Source organism: Centropristis striata, chromosome 13 (genome assembly GCF_030273125.1).
Source record: "Centropristis striata isolate RG_2023a ecotype Rhode Island chromosome 13, C.striata_1.0, whole genome shotgun sequence".
Lineage (NCBI taxonomy): Eukaryota > Metazoa > Chordata > Actinopteri > Perciformes > Serranidae > Centropristis > Centropristis striata.
Window position 1 is genome coordinate 28,644,954 of NC_081529.1, and position 22,937 is coordinate 28,667,890.

A 22,937-nucleotide genomic window follows, 5' to 3' on the forward strand; every position below is an offset into this window, starting at 1 on the left:
AAATGCACTAAATAAACACAGAATGAACATAAAAACGAGGATACTTGACATGATTAAATTGACCTGATTGATATTCAAACATAATTAGAGATGAGTGTAACTCATCAAATGACTATGCATGATTAACTTATTTTTTTTAAAGATAATTTGCATATAATATGTTATTGTTTTAGCCATAAGCTTTCAGTTATGTTGTAGCCTTCCATCTATAGGCATGCAGTGGAATCATAGTTAATATATGAAATGGATGCATGAATACAGTGTTGAACAAACATGTTTTACAAGGACGAGATGCTTTTTTGCCCAGGATTCAAATATATATCTAAACTTCGCTACATTCTTTACTCTGAAAGGTCGTACCGGAAGTAGATTTTTAATATTCTGGCGCACTTGACGCTGTCGCCTGGCGTAGATAACTTGGTGCTGCTGTGTGAGCGCTCACTCACTGAGAGCAAGTGATGGGAGACAAACTCAGTCCCTGACGCGCGTATCGCTCACCTGGCGATATTTTCTTTGCCTATTTTTTTTTTTTTTTCATTTATTGCATTTTTAGTTTTTCTTTATTTTTTAAAATTAAGAAAAAAAATATAATATTTATCCAAGCAAAACTGGAGTTGAAGCAGGAGGTGAACGCCCGCTGTAGGCTACATTTCAATATCAGTTTCCATGTTGGCAAATTTAATGTTTTGGGAAATTGCGCACCGGGTGTGCAGGATCCGAGTCATGGCAGAGGAGTGAGGCGCCTTTGCCAAAATGCCTGTTGACTGGAATATAACTTTTTCACGGCGGTCCTATGGAATATAGTCCGATTTTACACAATCTACATGTTGTGCCATCATCCCACGTGAAAAACAAACTGTTTATGTTCTGCATAATGCTGACCCTTTGGGTGTATATGATTTATTGTTGTGTTGGCTACTGCTCCACTGTGCCAAACCTGACGTATGGCTCGGCGAACAGACACGAGAACGACTCAGAAGTTGACAATCAGGAGTCCTCTCTCGGGGCGTCCAGGGACTTGCTGAATAACGAAAACGATTTGGACAGCAGAGGAGATGAGTGGGATGAAATTAGAGGCGAGGCGAAGGCGTTGGATGATAATGCCATGTCAGGTTTCCTCAATGAGTCGGAAAGTAAAAAGTTGCCCCAGGCGATCATCATCGGGGTGAAGAAAGGAGGAACCCGGGCGCTGCTGGAGTTCCTGCGCCTGCATCCAGACATCAGAGCGGTGGGAGCGGAGCCGCACTTCTTCGACCGCAACTACGACAAGGGCCTGGAGTGGTACAGGTAATACTCCTCCAGTGTTTTAAAACGTTCATTCAGAGGCAGAAAGTCAGCAGAGCTCTGCCATGCTGCATTTATATATAAAAGTGCCTTGCTCAGGGGCATCTTATATAGTTATGAAGGCTCTTTGGAAACTCTTCCTGACTTAAACACAAACATATTTAGCATATTCCTCTTCCTCATCCTCTGGAAATTTCATTTACACCTTTTTAATTCAAACAACTTTTAACTGCTTCATAGCATGATATGATTTATCATACAAAACCACAGGACAGCAAGCTGGATTATCTTTAATAAGCTAAATATAAATGTAAAACATTTTTTAAAAGGATGTTAACTTCCTTGTATTGCACCATAATCCCAACATTTTCATTAACAGGAAAAATAACATGTAAGGTTTGATAATCAGCTGCCAATTCAACTCATATTTCAACAATATGTTTGCAAGGACGACAACATTTTAGGAGCTGAGAAAGTGAAAATAATGACACTATGCAATGCAATTTTTTTTAAAAAGTAATTTTTGCTGATAAAGGAACTTGGTACTGGTTGATAAAAAAAAATCTTAAAAATTAAAAGTGTCTATTAATATCAGAGTAAGTATTATTACGTAATTAAGATGTAGGCCTAGGTTAATTTATAAGAGGATGGTAAACTGAAGGTGACTTAAACTACACTACAGTTTTTATTAAACTGGAGAGTAAAGGTGTAAACATTTTGCTATGTTCATTACCTTCATTATTAATTTTGTCAAAAGTTTAATCTACAGTTTAGGCCTGCAGCCACAGCAACAACAAAACAACCATATGAAGAGTTAATTTGCAAAGACAGATTGGGAAAAAAAAAAAAGCTGAATTAAAAGATGTCTTATCAAACCAACCCAAGAGCAGCTTTATTGTTATTCCCTGGACTGCACTAGAATTATGATAGAATAAAAATTATATTAAGAACCTGCAAATAAAGTATTTCATATCTTCTTCTGAAAAACAGAGAATTCACAGTAAAATGTTACATTGTAGGCTTATTATTATTGATATAAATGAAGTGAAAACTCAGCCACTGCTGATAAGATGATAAGTGTGACCTCAGGTGATACTATAATGTAGAATACCATAAACTGTTGATTTACTCATAATCAATATAAGGGGCCGGGTCAGGGTATTTTAACACCTACATGGTGCACCTTGCAGTTTTAACAACTGCAGCTGCATTCACCAGTCTAATTCTATAGTCGTACCCAACACTACATTTCCAAAGAGCAAAACTTGGCCTTTTAGGCAACTCTTCTCCCTCATGTTCTTGTACAAAGCACAATCGATCCCTGCTTGTTTGCATGACCTTCACTTCAGAGTTCCTGGAATGTTTCCACATTCGTCCTTGGATGTAGACGAGCTGTGGCTTTCTGACAAGAAGGGGGCACCAGGTAGAAGGAGATAAAGCACAGCTCCCATTCAGTTTTGACAGGAATTCTGGATTCACTTCAAAGACAGAAACAACCCTGGTTTTATCGTTAGGAGTCAGCAAGTTACATCATGCCGTCATCCTTCAGCAGCCAGGAGCGGGATTCAAGATTATGAGTTTCAGAGTATTGATTCAGTGGCAGTAATTTGTTTTGATCTTCAATCCAAATAGACATCACTGTCAAAGGCAGAGATCCAGGACCTGAGGCAGCTTACACCTTCAACATTGTGTAACATTTTTATTGTATTCTCTGCCATGGCAACTGTTGTCCTTGTGCCATGCCTCACAATCTCAATATGCAAGCTCTTTACTATTGACTCACACAATTGCTCCTCTTAGTGGAAATAAATCACAAACACACTAAATTATTGGAAGTTATTGATCTTTTCTGCATCCAAAATGTTCCCGGAAGTGTTTGGGGGTATTGAATGCTTTACATCAGAGTGACCACATTGTTAATAGGAGATAATAAGAGATGCTGCTGTTTCAAGTGTCCATTTGAGTGAGCCCAGGGATTAACAGGCAATGTCAAAGGAGAGACACTGTTTCAAAGCTGGCTCCATAAAGCTACAATAGAGGAAGCGAAGCATTGTTCAAAGGACTTCTCGCTTAAGCTCCTTTAAGAATTTCCGGACAGGTTTAGGACATTTTTGGATGATCAGTGTGCGGAGAGTGGTCTTTTGTCCATCTCTACAGACTGAGCAACAAGAACAAATTGAAATAGTCCTACGCTTAAAGATTGAAGTTCTCATGCTGTTTTTTTTTTCTTACAATCCATAAGAAATACAAATGCAAGAGAAACAATCTTTAAACATGGATATAATGAAATGTTCTGCTGTATATAATTGAGACATGCCAGGGACTTGGTCACAGTGGCAGCTTGTGGATGTGGGGAACTGTTTCATCTTGGGACATGTATAATGAAGGCTTCTTTTCCCAGAGAGGTGATCTGGCTAATTAAAACAACTTGGCTTGAGTTGTCACAGTGAGAGCACTGTGCCACAGACTGACCCCATAGAGCAGAGCACCAGGACAGCGAGTCAACTCTTAATGATCATTTAGTGGAGCTCAGAGAAGCCCACGTCTGGCATCATGGCGGAGCACAACAAAGTCAGACGAACAAGCTTTTGTCGACAACAATATTAGTGATCGAGCAGCTCACTTTTTCCTCAGCTTGTTGCTCTGATAACTTATGATCCAGATGTTCCAGTGGTTTTAAGTGGGAGCAGAATTATCCATAGAGGTTTCCTCCTCTCCCAAACATATGGACCCTCTAATTTGAACTGGTAAAAATAATTAATAAAGCAGCTTCATATTAAAAATCAGTGTTTCTCCGATGCTGTTTAGCTCCTGCGGCGGGGTTGCTGCTAATGTTTGCTCAGTTTGTTTCTGTGATAACTCAATATCCAGACGTCCAGTGACTACACAGTACACTGAGGTGTTCAATACTTCTACTTCTACTGTATTGATGCAGTTTCATACCGTATATTGCAATGCAATCTGGGAGAGAAAAAAAATTGATTACAGCACTTAAAGAGAATACCATTATTTACAGTAATGTACTGTACTTTTTCAGTGTACTAAAATATTCAGTAATTTACTAACACAACTATGGTATAAATTTGCAAGATTTGCACTTATTTACTGCATTTGTAATACACTGTATTTCTAAAATACAGTAAGAAACTGTAAAAAATACAGTACTTTGCAGGCAAAGCTGCTGCCAGTATATTACTGTAAATTTACGCTGAAAAGTTTGCAGTGTAAAATCCTTAAACTGGTTAAAATATAGGTAAAAGTGACCAAAATCCAAAAAGTGCATCATAAAAATGTGGCTTAAAACTGGATAAAAAGTTAATTCATGACTTTTGTCAGACAAAGCTGACACATGCAAAGGGGAGAAGATGACATTGACAGCTGACTCATGTTGAGCGTGTTCTTGATTAAAATACAGATTACTCCACGTCTGAAATGTGTTAGAAACATTTGGGATAATGTAATTGCACAACTCAACAGAATACATATCTTAGGTCCAATCATTTTTAAATGCAGTTATGTTGTTTCTGCAACCTGTTGAAACATTTCTTCATGCAGTCTCACATCCAGTCCGCACAGAAGCTAGTCTGAAAGCTAAGCAAAGAGCAAAAAGTCAGTCTAAGGTGTGTGGATTTGTTTTCCCATATGTTTCACATCATCGCCTCCAGACTAATGGCGTGCAGTAGCTTGAGAAAGAGGAGCAGTCCGCTGGGTGGGCTTATCAGCTCCTGTGGTGGCATTGAGTTGTGCCATTTATCTGCTGTGATTGGTGTGTCCATCCTGCTGGAGGTCTGCTGTGTCCATCCTGCCGGAGGCCCCACATAGCGGAGAGGCCCCTGCACAGCAGGACATCATCCACAATACAGCACGTTGTCACCTATAGGCAGCAACAGAGAAGCAGGCAGACAATTGTGCGTGCTCACACAGAACTCCCTGGCCCCTCCTTTCTTTAATAACAGCACTGACTTCCTCCCGTACGTCTTATTCTGGCAGCTTAATACTCATCTGCTGAATTCACGCTCAAATCAAGGTCTTCTGTGTTCTATACAGTTGATGTGACTTAATTGCTTAGATTGTGTTTTTCCTCTTGAGGCTCCATATATAGAACAATGAGCCGCCTTCTTACTAACTCACTGAGGGTGTCAGAGAAGACGGCCTAATCCTCCTCAGAGCCCCAGGGAAGCTTACTGCAGGCCAGTGGCAGATAGAGGGCAGTAAATTTAAAGTGAGTCTTTAGAAAGCGCAACAGTATTATGGAGCTCAATGAAAGGGGATGCTGGAGAACCCCTGAGGTCTGCATTAACCCTGACAATAAAAGAGCAGACAATTAGTGTGAAACATGTTTTCTCTGCCTTCACTTTGTATGCAAATGTGCTCAGAAGGGTGAAAGTGCCCTTTGACGAAGCCCAGCAGGAGTTCATCAGAAAGAGCATTCATTGGAACCCGCCCAAGAAAAGACTCAAACACTACACTTAAGCTTTTTAGCCTGAAAGTTGACTTTCAGAGATCTCTGTGTGGAAAGTTGCGTTTTTCCCAGGAGAAGGTTCATTTCAGTCCACTGGTGGAATTTTTGCTTACTCAACAATTCTACGTCTTTGCAAGGACGCAGGGGGATCGGCGTAAGTGAGAGTGCTCTCGATATAGGTATATCCCCGGGCTTAAACTAATGTGTCAGCGAACTGACAGGAAAAGAAGGGAAAACTGCGTTGATAATGAGATGCTTCAAAGAAACAATTCACACATGCTCGCTGTTGTTTCAAGCATTCCTAAAATATCTCCTCAAACCACAAAACCTTGCACTTTAAAACTTCAGACTCTATCAGACTGATGGACTAAAATGATGCTAGCTTTCCAAGAACAAGTCCACAATATTGTCAATACTGGTAATGTGCGCCTCCCCTCCCTATTCTCGAGATTGAAGGTTTAATTTGCTGCAACAACCCCCTGGGCTTTTGCTTGAAGCAATTTGTCAAACCACAGCACTTATTACAGCACTTTAGAAACACTGAAACAAAACAAGTTCACTCTATTATATCCCCCTGAGTTGTTGACTTCCTCATCTCTCTCTTTTGTAGTATCTTCAGAGAAAATGTGTTGTTTCCTGCTTCTATCTCTCCCTCTCTCCACTGCGGAGGCTCTCTGACAGCAAGTCAGAGCAACTTTAGAAAGCTCCAATCTGCCTCAGCCATCTTTGGGTTGCTTCTTTGAAGTTTTGTTTGCTTTTGCTGATCCTCTCAGACCAGCGTGCGTCTGTGGGGAGTTACCTAATTGTACCAATCGCTGTTGGAAACATGCATTACATGCAAAAAATGGGTTGTCTTATCCAGTTAAATGGAAACTCTAACATCAGGAGTGTGGTTGTTTGAGTAAACAATATTCATATTTAATGAAGTGAAAATGCTTCATTCTGACGTTCTCAGCTGCAGTTGAATTCAATTAGTATCGCTTTGCTATTTATTCATATATTAGTATGACATTATTGCCTGTATTATCAGAATATGGCCAACAATGACAGTGTTCTTTTTTTGTTTTGCTATATAAAACTACATTTGGTTACATGAACACATAAGCTACAGCCACCTGCTCTCTTGGCTGTCGCTATTTCTGTTAGTTTGTCTTTGAAGGCACATTCTGTTCCTTTGTTCATTCAGAACTTCCTCTAAAAGTTCATTACAAGAAACTGGACTGATGCTGACTCGATTAAATTGTATAGTTTTGTAGCTTCTGTTTGACCTGTTTGAGTCTTTATTATCACTGATACAGGAGTTGCTAGAGCTGCTGTCACTTTGTGAGTTTCTTTGTCATGCTCATTCAGAATATCCTGTGTACTTTGTGGCATTCCCAATGATTGGCCATTTTGGGTGGATTAAAAGAAAATAAGAAAGGATCAAATTTGATACAGCAGAGCTACAGATTGATGCTACGTACAGTACATCCCAAATTGCATCCTTTTTTTCTTACAGTATGTCCTGCAGCAGCCCTCCAAAGTATGTACTGTTGCATGCAGAATGCATACAATTGTCACTACTTTGTCATAATGTACATATCTATCAGAACAACCAAAAAGCATGCTGTCATGCATACTGCAAAAATCAACCAGATGCAGATGGACATACCTGATATTTCTGGTATACTGCATTTGAAATACTGTGTACTGGGACAAAAACTGGCACTCAGCATGTCTCCTTTAGAAAAAAAGGCCCCAAGAGGGATTTATGAGACTCGGAAGTGACATATGGTTTTCGATCGTCGCGTAATCGCTTAGCGACAGTTTCGACCGTGATCCGTGATCACATACACAACGGATTAAACACAAGAGACGTAACTGTGGCTGCTGTCGCTAACTGTACACAACGTCTGCCGCTGATCATAAACAAACCAGCATGGCTAATTATGCACGGCATCTCCGCTGATCATAAACATTGTGATTGTGAATTAACCAGCATCGCTAACTGTGCACAACAAGTGTGTAAACAAACAGAGATCGCTAAGTGAACACCTCCTGCAGCAGCACATACACACTGTACTGCTACAGAGCTAACTGTTAGCTTATTAGCACTGTGCTGATGTGCACCTCGTTCCGCGACGCCGGAGAGCACTATGCAAGGGCTGAAAATCATGCCTTTGCAAGATCACTATGAATAACCTAAGGAGAAGACCCGGCACAGATCTTTCCAGCAATATAGGGGGGATTTGCGGGACCACACTATGAAAGGGGCTTATGTTTATTGTCGCTTGTGACTGCTTGCTACTTCGCAGGCTTTTACAAATGGCGCATGTTGTTGTGGCATTGAGTACTATGTCACATCCTGCTTAGTGTTCTATCCAATCAGCAATCAGGCTTTTTTCAGGAGAGAAAAACGGCCCTACTCTTTGACAGGGCAAAAAAAAGTCCAGTCAAAAGACCGCTGAGGACGGCTCATATTCAAATTAGGGGCGTTTTGGCGAGTGAGACCTGCCTCATCCCAGGTATTGGACTGTAATGGAAACACCCCTAAAGTAGGCTAATATCTTTGTTTCTAGAGTAGCAAGAGGACTTCCGGATAATAGATATCCAGGCCGAGGCTTCTTCTTCATCCATGCCAGGTCATTGTTAAGAGTCTGGTTAGCAATTTGAGACACAAGAATGGAATATAAAGGACAGCGTCTACTGATGGATTGTTTTACAAGTAGCCAGTTTACACTCAGTTATCAGTTTAAATCCTAGCTGATAAAAAGCTAAATTGTTGAGATGAAAAGGAGCTAGTGCATTCTGTTGCATTCTGGGAGCACAAACTGTTTGTAGAAGTATCTCTTGAGGAACAAGATATTTTACTCCTACCCTTTAGGTTGGATGCTGTTATGTTGCATTGTTTTTTTCCTTTTTCCATTTTGCCTTTAAAGTCAGAGTAACACCTGTTCATTATTTCCTCAAAGCTGTCCTCCAAATCAGACAAAAACAACCTGTTTCCAGTGAAACACAGTCTCTCATGCTCTATTGGCTAAGTATCTCCAAAGTTTCTCTTAATATAAGTATTTGTTAAGATCGTAGTTAAAAATATAGCTACAAACTGTAATTCCATACATACTTATATTTATTTTATGGTTTATTAAATATTCTAATCACATTCACACAAAGGCCAGTGTGGTTAGTTTGGCATTGATGTTTTTCCATCAACACCACCCTGTAAAAAAGTGCTTGCTGGTTCTATAAACAACTGACTGTCAGAAGTGTTATGTGTTAATGTAAGGCTGACAGTTGTGTGAGGGAAGCCAGAATGTCTCACGCACTGTTCCTTCTCCTCCTCCTCTCTTCCAACTGGGCCTGTCTCCATCAGACAGCCAGGTGGCCTTGAGTTCTGCACACTGACAGTAATAATGGAGGATGGGAGAAAGGCATTCTCTGCACTATCGTTGTTGTTGAGGAATGCTGTAGAGATACTGAAATCTGTTTGACGTCACATGCGAAGGGTCCTTGGTGTAAAGCGTGATGACGATGGCGTTCACACGGATGATAAGATGGGCAGCAATGACTAAAAAACGCCTCCGCTCATGTTACTTTCCTCTTTGATTTCTGTCTGGATCTCATCTCTGAGCGTATTGGTCTGATTAGTATAAGTGGCTGCATACCACCACCTCTCATCCTGTCTCTGAGAACCATTCCCACAGTAGTTCAAACCCTCTCAGAGCTGCTGTGTGAGATTAGGACTCATCATGACATTAGATAATGCTGAGTTTTTTGTTTTTTTTCTCCTCTGGAGCAGTCCCTTGTCACAGTGGTCTGAAAAGCTGAAATATAGATGCCAATTAGAGTCAGTCAAGCAGAATACTGCAGGAAACGAGCCTTGTCTGACTTTTTTGCACCATACTTGTTCCTTACTTTGGTGAACTCATCACCGAGGGCATCATCCGGCAGTGGAGCACACACGCAGCAACGTTGTAAATTCCTACCTTTGAACCTTCTTTCTGATAACATGAATGTAAACAAGGCACCAGCTTTCAAACACTATCTCACCAACAGCCAGTTTAATGGACACACTTGACTGCCCAGCAGACATAACACAGGCAAATTACGCAACACTCAGCTCCTGGATTAATATCTGTCTGTTGGTTACAGTAGGGGGTCTTATCTTGTACTGCCACTGCAGGAAAATGCAGACACAGCATCCAAACTGGCCAGTGACTTAACAGTTAGACTTAGACTTCTGGGTCAGGGAGGTTGACCTATGCAGTCTCCTTCCTCCAGCACATGGATGGATTACTGAAAGGGCCGACCAGGCACAGGTCCAGGGGCCCCTGTCTACTTACAAAATGTCACTCAAATACACTTACACTCCTATACACTTATAGGAAGAGACTCAAAATGACCACAGAGAAACAAAAAAATACTACAATGAGACACAAAAAGACTACAATGAGACACAAAAAGTCTACAAAGAGACTGAAAATGACCACAAAATTACAAAAAAAATACTACAAATACTACACTTCAAAATGACTAATGACTATAAAGAGACACAAAATGTCTACAAAGAGACATTAAGCAACAAGAAAGACATCAAAACCACTAAAAAGTGATACAAAATATCTGCAGAGACTTATAGTAGTGATGAAAAAGGGGAAAAGCAGCCACAAAGAGACACAATATGACTACAAAGATACACAACATGGCAACAAAGAGACAAAACGGTTACAAAGAGACACAAATTGACTACAAAGAGACACTTAGCAACTTCAAGGAGACTCTGAAATACTATAAAGAATCAAATCAACTACAAAGTGATACAAAATAGCTGCAAAGAGACTCACAGTGGGTATACAAAAGGGGAAAAGCAGCCACAAAGAGATGCAAAGCAACTACAAGGGGACTCAGAATTACTACAGAGATCAAAACAAGTACAGTAAGATAGAAATAGCTGCAAAGAGACACAAAGGGACTGCAAAGAGACTCACAGCAACTATTGAAAGGGATAACACAACCATAAAACTGACACAAGATGAATACGAAGAGACACATTGCAACTACAAAAAGGGGTGAAACAACTACAAAATAACACAAAACAAGGCTAAACAACTGTAAAATCTGTGTGTCCTGCTCCTTTGTAGCTGAGGAGGTGGGGCCTTTTCAGTGTCTGTGCCCAGGAGTGCATTGTCTCATAATCCGGCCATGCTCCAACAGTACACCTGATTCCACTAATCCCTTCTTTGCTCCTTCCACTCGTTCCTCTCTTGCTTTATCTCATTCTCTTAACAGTCTTCTTCTCTGCCTCCCTCCGTTATCTCCTCAGCCCCTGCTGTTCTCCTGCACGTTTAACAGGACAGGTTAGAGGGCACAGGTTGTTTATGCCCAAGCATCAATAAAGATGTATTTTTTAATGCACTAATTATAGGTAGAAACTCTTCAAAACTTAGACTCCTTGCTTTATGCCTTTACAGCCCACTTTGATATCACACTTTTAGAGTAAAGCAGTGTTTATTCAGCTTTATGAAGTCAAATAGAAGCATGCAAAATTCATGAAGGGGCAAAAGTCAACATGCTGTGGCACAATTCTAGAGAGAGGATTGTTTTTTTTAATGCCTTGAAGCTGAGTGATGATGCCTTTGCATGGCTGATTGATAGATGAGGATGCACCAAAACCTATTGGTTCCAGGCGACATTGTTTATTAAGCAGAACAAATTGTGAAAGCTTGCTACATCTGCCCCCCTAAGGCAACTCTCTCACTCTGCGCTCAGTCAGAGATGTTCTCCCCTTGCTCTATCTCTGCTAAGATGAATAATGCATGTACTTCTCACACAGATTGTTTTGCTCGGGGACTAAGTGGAAAGTTTGATTGGTAGTAAGTTTTTTGTGTCCCTCGAGGCCCCAAGAAAGGCCTACAGCACTCTGCTTGTGTGTATCCAAGAGATGCCAACGATAATTGCGGCGATAGAGTTGTTTGTGTCTCTCACACCTATTACCTTGATTAGGTTTGTGGTTTTTCCACCACATACAATAGTGACTAAGACACTCAGGGAAGTGGAATAAATGTGTAAGAGCAGGTGATGAAATTGCATAAGAAAGAGAACCCCTTGTGTGTTTGTATGGCACTAATGAGGTATGGGTGATGCATACTTTTCCCATAATCACTAAAGCTGTTTCCCAGTGCTCTGCAGAGCAAAAATCTTTTCTGCTCGTTCTCACCACATAAATTGGTAAGATGAAAGCTGCTGGGTTTTGAGAGGGGTATTGAAGCTCCTTGTGCATGTCCCAACAGATGGTTGGAAATTATTGTAATGACTTTAATGACATGGCTCCTCTGCTTTCCCGTTGTTCATTTTAAGTCAACCGCTCACAGTCAAAACATGAGAATAATACCAAATAGTGCAATGATTCAAGATTGACATTTTGACTGACGTAAACCATAATGAGGCATGTTGGGAGACTGATGGTTATATTTATTATATAAAAATGAGGTATCTTCACACTGCTCATGCTTTCGAGATATTTCTAGAATCTGTATGAGATCCCATGCTTTGATGGACTGCAGGGACCACCATGTTAGTTTGATGCAGTTAATAAATAAATCTCATAAATCTTGAGTGTGTGAATCTCTCTCTTTCTGCTACTATTTGAAGCTATACGAGTCCCAAGAAGATATTGAGCCTCTCTCCAATGCACCTGTATAAGAAATACTGCATGTGCAACAAATGTTAAACATATGACAAGTTTTCATAGCTACTGTAGACTCAATGATTTTATTTTACTTGGTTTGTAGTTTAAGTTGTGGGACATGGAAGTTGACGCACATCGAAAATAGATATAAAAGATGAATAAATTATTCTGCCATTAAATCTACCTAAAAAAAATATAGAAATAAATGTAGGCATGAATTAATTTAAAAAAGAATTACATTTTCCTTTGCCTTTATTAACCTTTGTATTTATCCCCTTTTATTTATTATTTTTATATTATATTTTAAATTATTTTAAATTATTTTATTAATTTATTTTAAAATGATTCATTTAAAAATATATTTATTTTAGTTTATTTATAATCAATCATCCTCCACATAGAATACATAAATTTAAAAAAAATGTAATTTTAAATTGTTTTGCCTGTAGTGTGTGATGTTATTGAACTGCATTGCATAGTACAATGTTACATTGTTGGGGTGGTTCAGGAAACTTTGCCATTTAAACTGCAGTTTGATCCAACATAAACCATAAAATGGAGTTGAGTGAACACCACTCTGACACAGTTTTAGAAAATCTAACTAGATTTGGTTGCATTGAGCTGTAGTCTGTGTTATTTACTTGTATTTCATCATGGATTAACTGCTTACCATTGAGTCTCATCGTCGCACATATCCCTCTCCCGTTCTCTCTCCAGAGACAAGCCAGCCACCCAGCCAGCCAACAAGGCAGTCAACCAGCCTCTAATGCTCTAGCGTGTTTGGCTTAGTCCTAATCCCCCTTGGCTCACTTTAGCCATTATCCAGTCAGGGCTGCAGTTAACAGGCTATATTATGATCAACCAGAGCCGTCCAGGGTCAGGAAGAATATGCCGTTATGGGAATAGACGGCTCCCAAGCTTTGCATTTTCTCCTGCGGAATGCAATTCTCCTCCAAATCTTCAGATTTTACACAAAATTACAGACAAATATGAGGAAAAAGGTGCAGTCACAGTCATCTGTCTTGGCATGACATTAAGAACCATAATACTGCCTATTCATAGTTAAACCGTCCTTTGTATAATGTAATGAAGGTGTGGAATATTTCAATGTGAGGATTGTAAGGGTTGGAAGAGGATTGTGGTCTTAAGGTAGATTAAATGCAGCAGCAGAAGATGACTGTATTCCTTTAGGGTTTGTATTTGGAACATGTTATGAACTGTGCATTGTGTTCACATGCATTCACAGATGACTGATGGAGCTCCTGCTTTACCTACCAGTTCCTGTCACTTTCAGTAGACTACAGACGATGTTAATGGTGCTCATGATGTCTACAATTGTCTTGTTGATGGTGATTGACTTGCTCCTGCCTGACAGTACTTTAAACCTGCCATGGAGCTGCTGTGTCAATGTTAATCTCATCTTTCTGTATGGGGGCTTGTCTGAGTTGTTAGCTTTAAAAAGTGCTGGAAAGAACAATGAATGAATGCAGCGTTTTTTCCACTGTGGCTTCTCCATCTCACTTCCAAGCTGCCAAGTTGTATCTTGGAAATGTAAATTATAGAAATGTACCACTGATTAAATTCATGCATTTGATGTCACGTTTGGAGCCACACAAAGTACATCTGAGGGTTATTGTGCTGCACTTTAACCACCTATGACAAAATGTTATAATTAAGATTGATGAACTGAAAAGACACTGTGAAAGGGTAGCAACCTGTCAATTGTGAGATAGCCTTGCCCTAAACCATAACCCGATTAAACGTCTATTTTACACTAAATGGGACACTAACTTACAAATAAACGTTGTTCTCTATTGAAAAAGATGTGAAACTAGTGATTGAGAACATAAACTCATTAGGAAAATGTTTGCTAAGAGTGGTAAATCAATTGAGAAGTAGAGTCATTTTCATGTTAAATTTCATACAATCAGACTTCTTTTTGCAACTAGTGCAGTCGCCCCCTGCTGGCCTTTAGAAAGAATGCAGGTTTAAGGCACTTCAGCATTGGCTTCACTATTCAGGTTGCTGTTTGCTATAGAGTTGTTGTTTTTGCGTGTGTGTGTGTGTGTGCAAAAAAATGTAAATCAGTGTGTTTGTTTCCTTTTGCAGGGACTTGATGCCCAAGTCATCAGAAGGTCAGCTGACCATGGAGAAGACCCCCAGCTACTATGTCACCAAGGAGGTCCCTGCAAGAATCTACACCATGTCGAAAGACACGAAGCTGATTGTAGTCGTCCGGGATCCTGTCACCCGGGCCATCTCAGACTACACCCAGACTCGGTCCAAAAAGCCAGACATCCCCTCATTCGAGAGCCTCACTTTTAAGAACATGTCAGCAGGTCTGATTGACACGACATGGAGCGCCGTTCAGATCGGCATGTATGCTAAACACCTTGACCGCTGGCTCAAGTATTTCCCCAAGGAGCAGCTGCTGTTTGTCAGCGGAGAGCGTCTGATTAGCGACCCTGCAGGTGAGATGGTTCGAGTCCAGGACTTTCTCGGGATCAGGAGGGTGGTCACACAGAAGCATTTCCACTTTAACCCAGCAAAGGGCTTCCCCTGCCTTAAGAGACCTGAGGGGAACAGCAAACCACACTGCCTGGGCAAAACCAAAGGCAGGACCCACCCTAATATTGCCCCAGAGGTGGTGCAGAGGCTAAGAGACTTTTATAAACCTTTTAATAGCAAGTTTTACCAGATGACTGGTCATGACTTTGGCTGGGACTGAGAAGAAAACTAGGAGGAAAGACTCATGCTGGTCCCTTGTCTGTGTTTTCACTCTGGAGATATTGTTATAGAGTGTATGTACAGTATTTGGTGGATGTGTAAAAAGTTCAAAAGTCTATTTTATGATAATTTATTGTTATGATATTAACTCACTAAGCTGCCTAACCAGGTTAATTCATGATCCACAACATGCGTCATGTTCCAGGCTTAATTCTCATCGAGTTCATGAACATTTTTATAAAAGCACAATATTTTTACGGGTATTATGAGCGGGGTCAGTATCCTTTTTTCCCCCCATCAGGACATTTTTTGGCCCCATGTGGATAACCACTTCTTTAACTTTTCCAAATGCTGCTTTTGCTTCACCTTAAGCTGAAAGAGACCCAACTTTAAAAAACAACTGGTAATATCCCCTTAACATTTGCCTGACCCTCATAGGTCTGTGGACCCACTTAGTCAGGTCGATACAGGCCTCAGCTGATCCAGTGCCACTTGCCAGGTGGATCAATACAGTAATAGCTCCTCATCATGTCAATTAGACCTGAGTGATGGCACTGCCTTGATCTCTCGGGCACCGCAATAAAACATGGATCCATTAATGGTAGTAAGTTTATGGTTGACCCCTGAGCCAACTTCAAATTAATATAATAATGTGAATTTCCACTGCAATGTTTTGACTTAACCACTATTTATATCGTTTCTACAAAGGAATGTTGATTAGGATCCAATAGAGTTTCCTGTCACGATACTTTTGGGATGTTTTTATCCAAAAACCTGCTGCACAGGCTTCATAATTCGTATTGCTCTTTCCAAAAAGAAAATGATTCATTTGGCTTAATCACATTCATTGATCTGTACTGAAATGGCTCTCATGGATCATCCTGTACAGCTTTTCTTTTCTTTTTTTCTTTTACCACAGGTGATACTAGATGAGTTAATGATGCTCTTAGCCCTGATAATACAGTGACTGAAATAAGCATCTATGTAGTTTACTTTCAGTAATAGATGAAGAGAAGAAAAATAAACTTACCTTGGACCAAAATTCCCAGACTAGTCACTAGAATAAAAGTTGCCATGGTACGTTTCTGCAAACCACAGAGAGGCTGAATCTTGACGTTGCTGAACTGCTGCAACCCGTTCTCGTTTACTTCTGGTGATGCACTTGGTCACAGTTTTAAACCAGTAGTTATGAATTCAAATAAAAAGAAACAAAACTACATGGTTATGGTTAGGGGGGAAAAAAAATCGGTGTTTGGGTTAAACTACTGTTAGCCTGGTGTGTGTCATAGTGAGACTAAAGCATGGTGAAAATGTTTCTCTGTGGTTTGCAAAAATGTAAAATTATTTTTTTTTTCTTCTGACAACTGGGCTGAAAATTCCTCATTTAAAATGTATGTATGGTTGAGTTTTATTCAGCCTTTATAGACAAACATTTGTCAGCAATTTAACAGACGTCATTCCATAATGATGTACTGCAACCCCACTGTTGTTGAGGCACTATTTTGCTGTATGCGTTGCTTTACAAACATGGAAATGAAGCAGGTTTGACTGAGAAATTGATGAAAAGGTGTGATCATGTCATTTTTATGAAGTAAGAAATAAATATGTTTTACCAAAATATAAATAGTCTCCCATTTTTGACTTTGCTATGTTAAAAGTGTGATATGCAGTTATGGAGAATGAGGGGATCAAACTTCTTTCTCCAGAATATTGTACTGCACAAGTTATTGTGCTATAATATTCTAACAAATAACACAGATTTTTTTCCTTTTTTGACTCTGCATGCTGAACTTGTGCTGCTCTTTAATGCACAACTCCCACCACACCTGTATGTTCAAAATCCCTGCAGGCAAAGATGTACTGCTGTATCTAATACACCATCAACTGGCTAATTAGCACAGCGGCACTTACTACTTTTAGCTGCCTCAGCCGCCCCCCCTGTCACCAATGAGTGGGTTTTGTTGCTATGACCCCCAGAAACACATAACAAAGTGTCAGGTTTCTCATATGGAGAGACATGACATATTATGAAAAACACTCGCATTCCTTTATCTCCCTTGATGACACTTAACACTCGAGAATATGAGGTGAGGTCAGGCTTCAAGCTGCTATTTAAATGTGTTTATGTGGGTGTGAACAGGAGGTGCTTGTTCCCGTTGGTGTGTTCGCGACATGACCTGAAGAAGCGGAAGTAATCTAGTTCTTTTATGCTGCTGCTGAATTACAATCTGTTGCACTTTTTTTTGACTCATTCTTTATCTTCTGTCAATATGTTTTGTCATATTTAAAATTGGGGCACCACCGGTTGTCTACACACTTGCCTCAAGCAACCTGTCCTATCTATCATGCAGCACAGTTAACAGCAGAGCAGAAGGTTATGGTTCAAGCGAGATATGAATCACCTCGCTCTATTAACGAACAACCTTTATTTAACTCTCCAGCAAAACACCCTCATTTACCTGGGCCTGCCAGAGGTGATGAAGCTAGTCTCCCTGGTGGCAGGCTAGCAGTCTGATCACTCAGGAAGCAGCTCCCTTTGCAATTACAGGGATAGAGGAGGGGTGCTGTAATTGCTAGGCTCCCAACAGGGGAATTGCTGTTAGTGCACTTCCCTCCAGGCTGTTGTAAGGGAGGCTGCTGTTGTTTGAAGGTTAAGAAGACAAGGAAAATAAGACACCTGGCAGCCCTGAGCGTCAAGCGACTTCACACATCTACTTGGCAGCTACCACTGGGGAACAGAATCAGAGCGGCTGAATACAAGCGAAAGAAAATAAAACATCATACAACAGCAGACTGTTTGGTTTAGAGAACAGATGTGCAGAAATTCGGAGCTCGGGTACTGGCAACCGGGTGAACTGTCGTCTCATTATGATGTCAATGAAAATCCTTTGTATTCTGACAGGATGTCACTCATGCAAGCAGGAGTTAAACATTTTTTGATCCGTGCCCGCAAAAATGATTGCAAGTCATTCATCTACTCCGTGTTTGACTGGATTGTGTGAGTCACTCTGTGTTTCAGGAATTTAGTCGAGTTGTTCACCTTGTCCCGTTATGTGTCATTGGCAATATAAGTAATACATGCAACAACTGAGCGAGAGAAGGACAAGAGGGGATTATGAGCAGACAAGGGCGTCACTTTGTGCTGAAAAGTGCTGGTGGACAGAAGGACTCAGATGACAGAAACATTTTTTTATTTTGGAAAATTGCATTTTTGTATCATGGCTATGAGGCATATCCTGGGCTGCTACAGAGTCAACAATGACAAAACACAAACATGAATTTGCATTTATTTCTTCTATATTTACATTACATTGTATGTTTTCTATTTTTTTAAGAACATCTTTACAGGAGATATCGACTCTAAAACCAAATGTATCTCAGGTACATGGATCATGCCTTAACCTAATGCACGCAAGTATACCTCAAGATATAGCCACAGAAGTGAAAAACTAAGGGGTCTGTCATACCAAGGTTATTGCAGTTAACGAAAACTAACAAAATACCAAAAAAATAGAATTGAAAGAAAATTGTTGTTAACTGAAATAAAAATAAAAACGATAACTAATTGAAACAGAATTGTGTGGTTACAAAACTAACTAAAATTATAGTGAAAATGTCCTTTGTTTCCGTCTTTGTCAACTTTTTTCATAAGTAAACCTTTTGGTTGATGTGAAACCTATTTCATCCATCTGGTTTTATGACTTGATAAACTTGTTGGGGCTGAGATGGATAAGACAAAGCGAATAAAGGAAACATTTATTGTGACATTTTTTAATCTGACACCCAACAAATACCCCATTATAAAAAAACTAAAAACTTTTCCAAAAAATACAAACTAATTAAAACCAGCAAACTCACTCTAAAAACTAATTAAAACTAACTGAATTTGAAAAGAAAAAATCACAACAAAATTAAAACTAAAACTATCCAAAACTATTATAACCTTGAGTCATACAGTAGTATATGTGGTCTTACAGTATTTAGGACTTTCTAGATAATCTCACTGCCAGAAAGCTGAAATTTGCTGAGTCCTGCAACACAGGAATCTTGCAGGGATTAAATAAGCTTTTTCCCCCACATTTGGATTGCTGACCCTTACATCCTCACCTGAACAGGGTGAGCTCCTATTCAAGGTTAGGCAGCACATGTCAGTCTAACGGGATGTTAAGTCTATTTTATTCTGAAAATAGTGCAGCAATCTTGTTTTTTTCACACAAGCTGTTTTATGAGAAGCTAAAGAAGATCATGAAAAAGGTCAAAGAACATTGTTGATTTGGTTGAGTCATCCATACGAAGTAAGGATCCGATGCAGCTGAAGCTTCTTTAATTGGAAGTATTTATCTTCAAGAACCATAAAAGGACAGAAGTCACATCCCTGAACTCTACAGATCACCTACATCAGAAAGAATAGAACAGGGAGATAATCATTACTGTGTTTAAACTTTGTTTCAGTTCTTAATAAGACAATTGCCTTCCTCTCTGGCCCTTAATCTTGTATTCTGCATTGTCCAAACCTTTAATCCTAATCCGATAGGAAAGGCAGGCATTAATCTGAGACAGTAGACTTGGAGTTGACATGTATGTGCTGACATAGCTAATCCAAATCTAATCCCTCTTTCAAAATGGCTTCTTAGCTTTGTGTGGGACCAGCTTGATTTACGTAACTTCAAATACAACACGGATGAGAATTTATGAGGCGGAGGTTTCTTCTAAATTACAGATTAGTGCACAACACACCCACACTTTGGGCTTGTCAGGTCAAATCTAAGCTCCGAATATTACCGCTGTCAGATTGTGATGTGCAGCTAATGTACATCAATACCTCATCGGCAGGATGAAGTGCTGCGAATGCTCGATTGAGTCTGAAAACAACTTGTCATAACACATAGCAGAACTAAACATTTCTCAACACGTTGTTCCTAAAATAATAAGGCAGATTTCTCAGGCATCTGTTCAACTGCAGCAGAGCTGTGGTTTTCTATAATTCATTTTCTCCTGTGGATATCATTGCTCCAGGGCTCAATACATAAAAAGGACATAAATTCAGTGTGAAAATGAATTTTCATAATGTGTTGTGTTGGCTTCAACAGTTTATTCAACATCTGTGAATTTAACCAGGCGGAGAGGGAGGAGTCATTCCCGTAATAATGCTTCACTGTAACAGTGTCGGTTACAGTGATTTTCATGCTAAATCCCATTTCACTTGGACATAAAACCTAGAATAAAATATATTAAAATCACATAATGTAGATTTACACTTTCACATTACTACAGTTCTATTTCTTTTTTCCAAACTATTAAATAATAATAACATGATTACATAAAAAATAAAAATGAAATGATAAAATAATCAGACAAAACAAAGAAAAAATCATTCAAATAATTAGACAATGACAATGTTGATATATTGAGGAACAAAAATATTTATATGACAGGTAGACCGCGCATTTTTTAAAGAAACTTACATTCAAAGGAGTTCTAGATAGATTTTTAAATATAACGATTAAATTAATAATAATCAATTATTCCCAGATAAATTGCAATTATTTTGTTTGTCTACCTACTAGTATACAAAGTATGTCCACATTGACCATCTAAAACATTATAATGCTCTTACATGAAATTGTCAGAGATTTAAAAAAAGGAATAATATAATATAATATAATATAATATAATATAATATCATATCATATCATATCATATCATATAATATCATATAATATCATATCACATAATATAATATAATAACTGTTTGAAAGGAGCCCTTCTCCATAATTTGTATTTTTATTTTATTTTCATTTTTTTAAGAAACTTACATTCAAATAAGTTCTAGATTGATTTTTAAATATAACGATTCAAATAATAATAATCAATTATTCCCAGATTATGATTGCAATTATTTTGTTGGGTAAATGCTTTTGTAGTTTAGCATTTTTCAAAACCTTTAATTTCACATTTAAGCTGTGAATATTCTCAAGCCTCTTTAACATGTTTTAAAGCTGCTCATTACTTACTTACACTTATTAATAGCTCGACATGAGCTGAAACAGATGGGTTTGGAGTCGACAGATCTCTTTATAATCACATTTTTCATTTTCTTTTACTCTAATTAGCCTTCAAGCACTGGTAAAGCTTCACTTCGTGTGCTGTTGGTGTTATAACACCACTTGAAAACACTCTCTTCTTTCTCCTGTAGAGGAATTTTATTTACTCTGGATTCTGCTGTCGTTCAAGTGTCCAGAAGACAAAGCCTTTTGTTCTTTGTCTTTAAACCATTAACCTTATGCAAAACAGCTGATCTCCACAGTGATCTCAAAGGGTCAGCGCTGCAGGCTTTGTCCAATGGGATTATTAGACTCACATATGGCACTCCACACGGCTGTCACTTTGAGCTTTGAAGTTGCTTGGATCTTTTCGTTAATAATCGTGCCATTCATTCTGATTAGGCAAACATTTCTTATATGCTTCGATTTGATCAGATGTTGTCGATGTAATGTCAGCCTTTATTATTCAAGTACTACACTTAGTGACTATCGTACTATTTTATACTTCATTTATATGATAGTAGTAAGTTATTAGTTATCTATTACATAAAAAACAACAAAAACATTTTTTTTGGCATGCTTATATGACATGATGCATACTCGGTCGCCTATAAAGTTGAAATAAAATATTTTTTTGCGTTTTGTGTATATCTTCTCAAAACTTCATGAATCAATCTCTTCCAAACACACATCACAGTGAAAATGAAACCACAATTAACAGAGGATTGTGTCTGAAAACTATTCCAATTATATATTACTATTTATACTGAAAATGAGTCCAATTAATCTCCCTAGATTTATACAAAGTACATCTACATTGACCATCTACAACATTTTAATGCTCTTACATGAAATTATCAGAAATAAAAAGAGGAATAAAATAATATAATATGATATTCTATAATAATGTAACAGTTTGAAAGAAGCCCTACTGCAGTAAGTTTACTTACATGTTGAATTCAGGACTTTCAGTTGTAATGGAGTATATTTAGAGCATGGTATCTCTACTTTTATTTAAGTAAAGAATCTGAGCACTGTAAAAAAAAAAATCATATTAGTCCATAGTGTTCAAAGGACAAACAGATACTGTGATGTGGGGAAGACTAGACGTTGCATCACCTCCAGTGAATCCATGTGTTGTAACCAGAGATTCCCTGGAGGAAAAGGATGAAAGGAGGAGTGCCCTCTAACCGATACAGGCAGTTCTGTCGTTAATGTTCATTCTGTGGTCTCCCAGCACTATTTGTTGCAGTCGCCCGCCTGCCTGGTACCACTTTGGGCTCTCCATTAGGCCGGTCCTCTCCAAATCCCTGTGGCATGCCATTGTAATGACTTTATCACTCTACCTCATTCATTGAGTCCCCGATCGCAAAAACCATTTCGGCTTCGAAATTGTGTCACTGAACTCTGCTAAAAGCACATTAAAGGGATTTTTCACCCCCAAAACGATCATTCGGATAAAAATGACTCACCCCGTGTTACCTTGAACAAAACTTTTAGGGGTAAAGTATTCCTTTAAGAAACATGAAAGAATACTTATCTGATGCAACACATTGCATTCAAAGCTAAAAAGTATATTTATCACGTGAAAATGAGCATTCAGACCACAGACTGTATAAATAAGATTCAGACTCGACCACCTGTGACCCCACCCAGCTCAGACATTTTGGGCTTTTGCAGTCTTATCCTGCTTTCTCTGTAATGAGGTGTGTTCAGCCCCCTATTCTCAATGGACCAATGTCACCTTCATAAT

At 39.0% G+C, this 22,937-nt stretch overlaps 1 protein-coding gene across 1 annotated transcript; it reads left to right on the forward strand.

Annotated features, from left to right (window-relative positions):
• Positions 1-466: 466 nt before the first annotated feature.
• On the forward strand, positions 467-16,754 carry hs3st3b1a (heparan sulfate (glucosamine) 3-O-sulfotransferase 3B1a). Its single transcript, XM_059348491.1, has 2 exons — positions 467-1,287; positions 14,523-16,754. Exons 1-2 carry the CDS (start codon positions 794-796, stop codon positions 15,139-15,141), a joined length of 1,113 nt encoding a protein of 370 aa, XP_059204474.1. The 5' UTR covers positions 467-793; the 3' UTR covers positions 15,142-16,754.
• Positions 16,755-22,937: the final 6,183 nt, after the last annotated feature.

Coding starts and splice junctions, on each gene's coding strand:
- hs3st3b1a (XM_059348491.1), top strand. CDS start 794: ATGGAATATAGTCCGATTTTACACAATCTACATGTTGTGCCATCATCC. Junction 1,288..14,522: donor AAGGGCCTGGAGTGGTACAG/GTAATACTCCTC, acceptor TTCCTTTTGCAG/GGACTTGATGCCCAAGTCAT.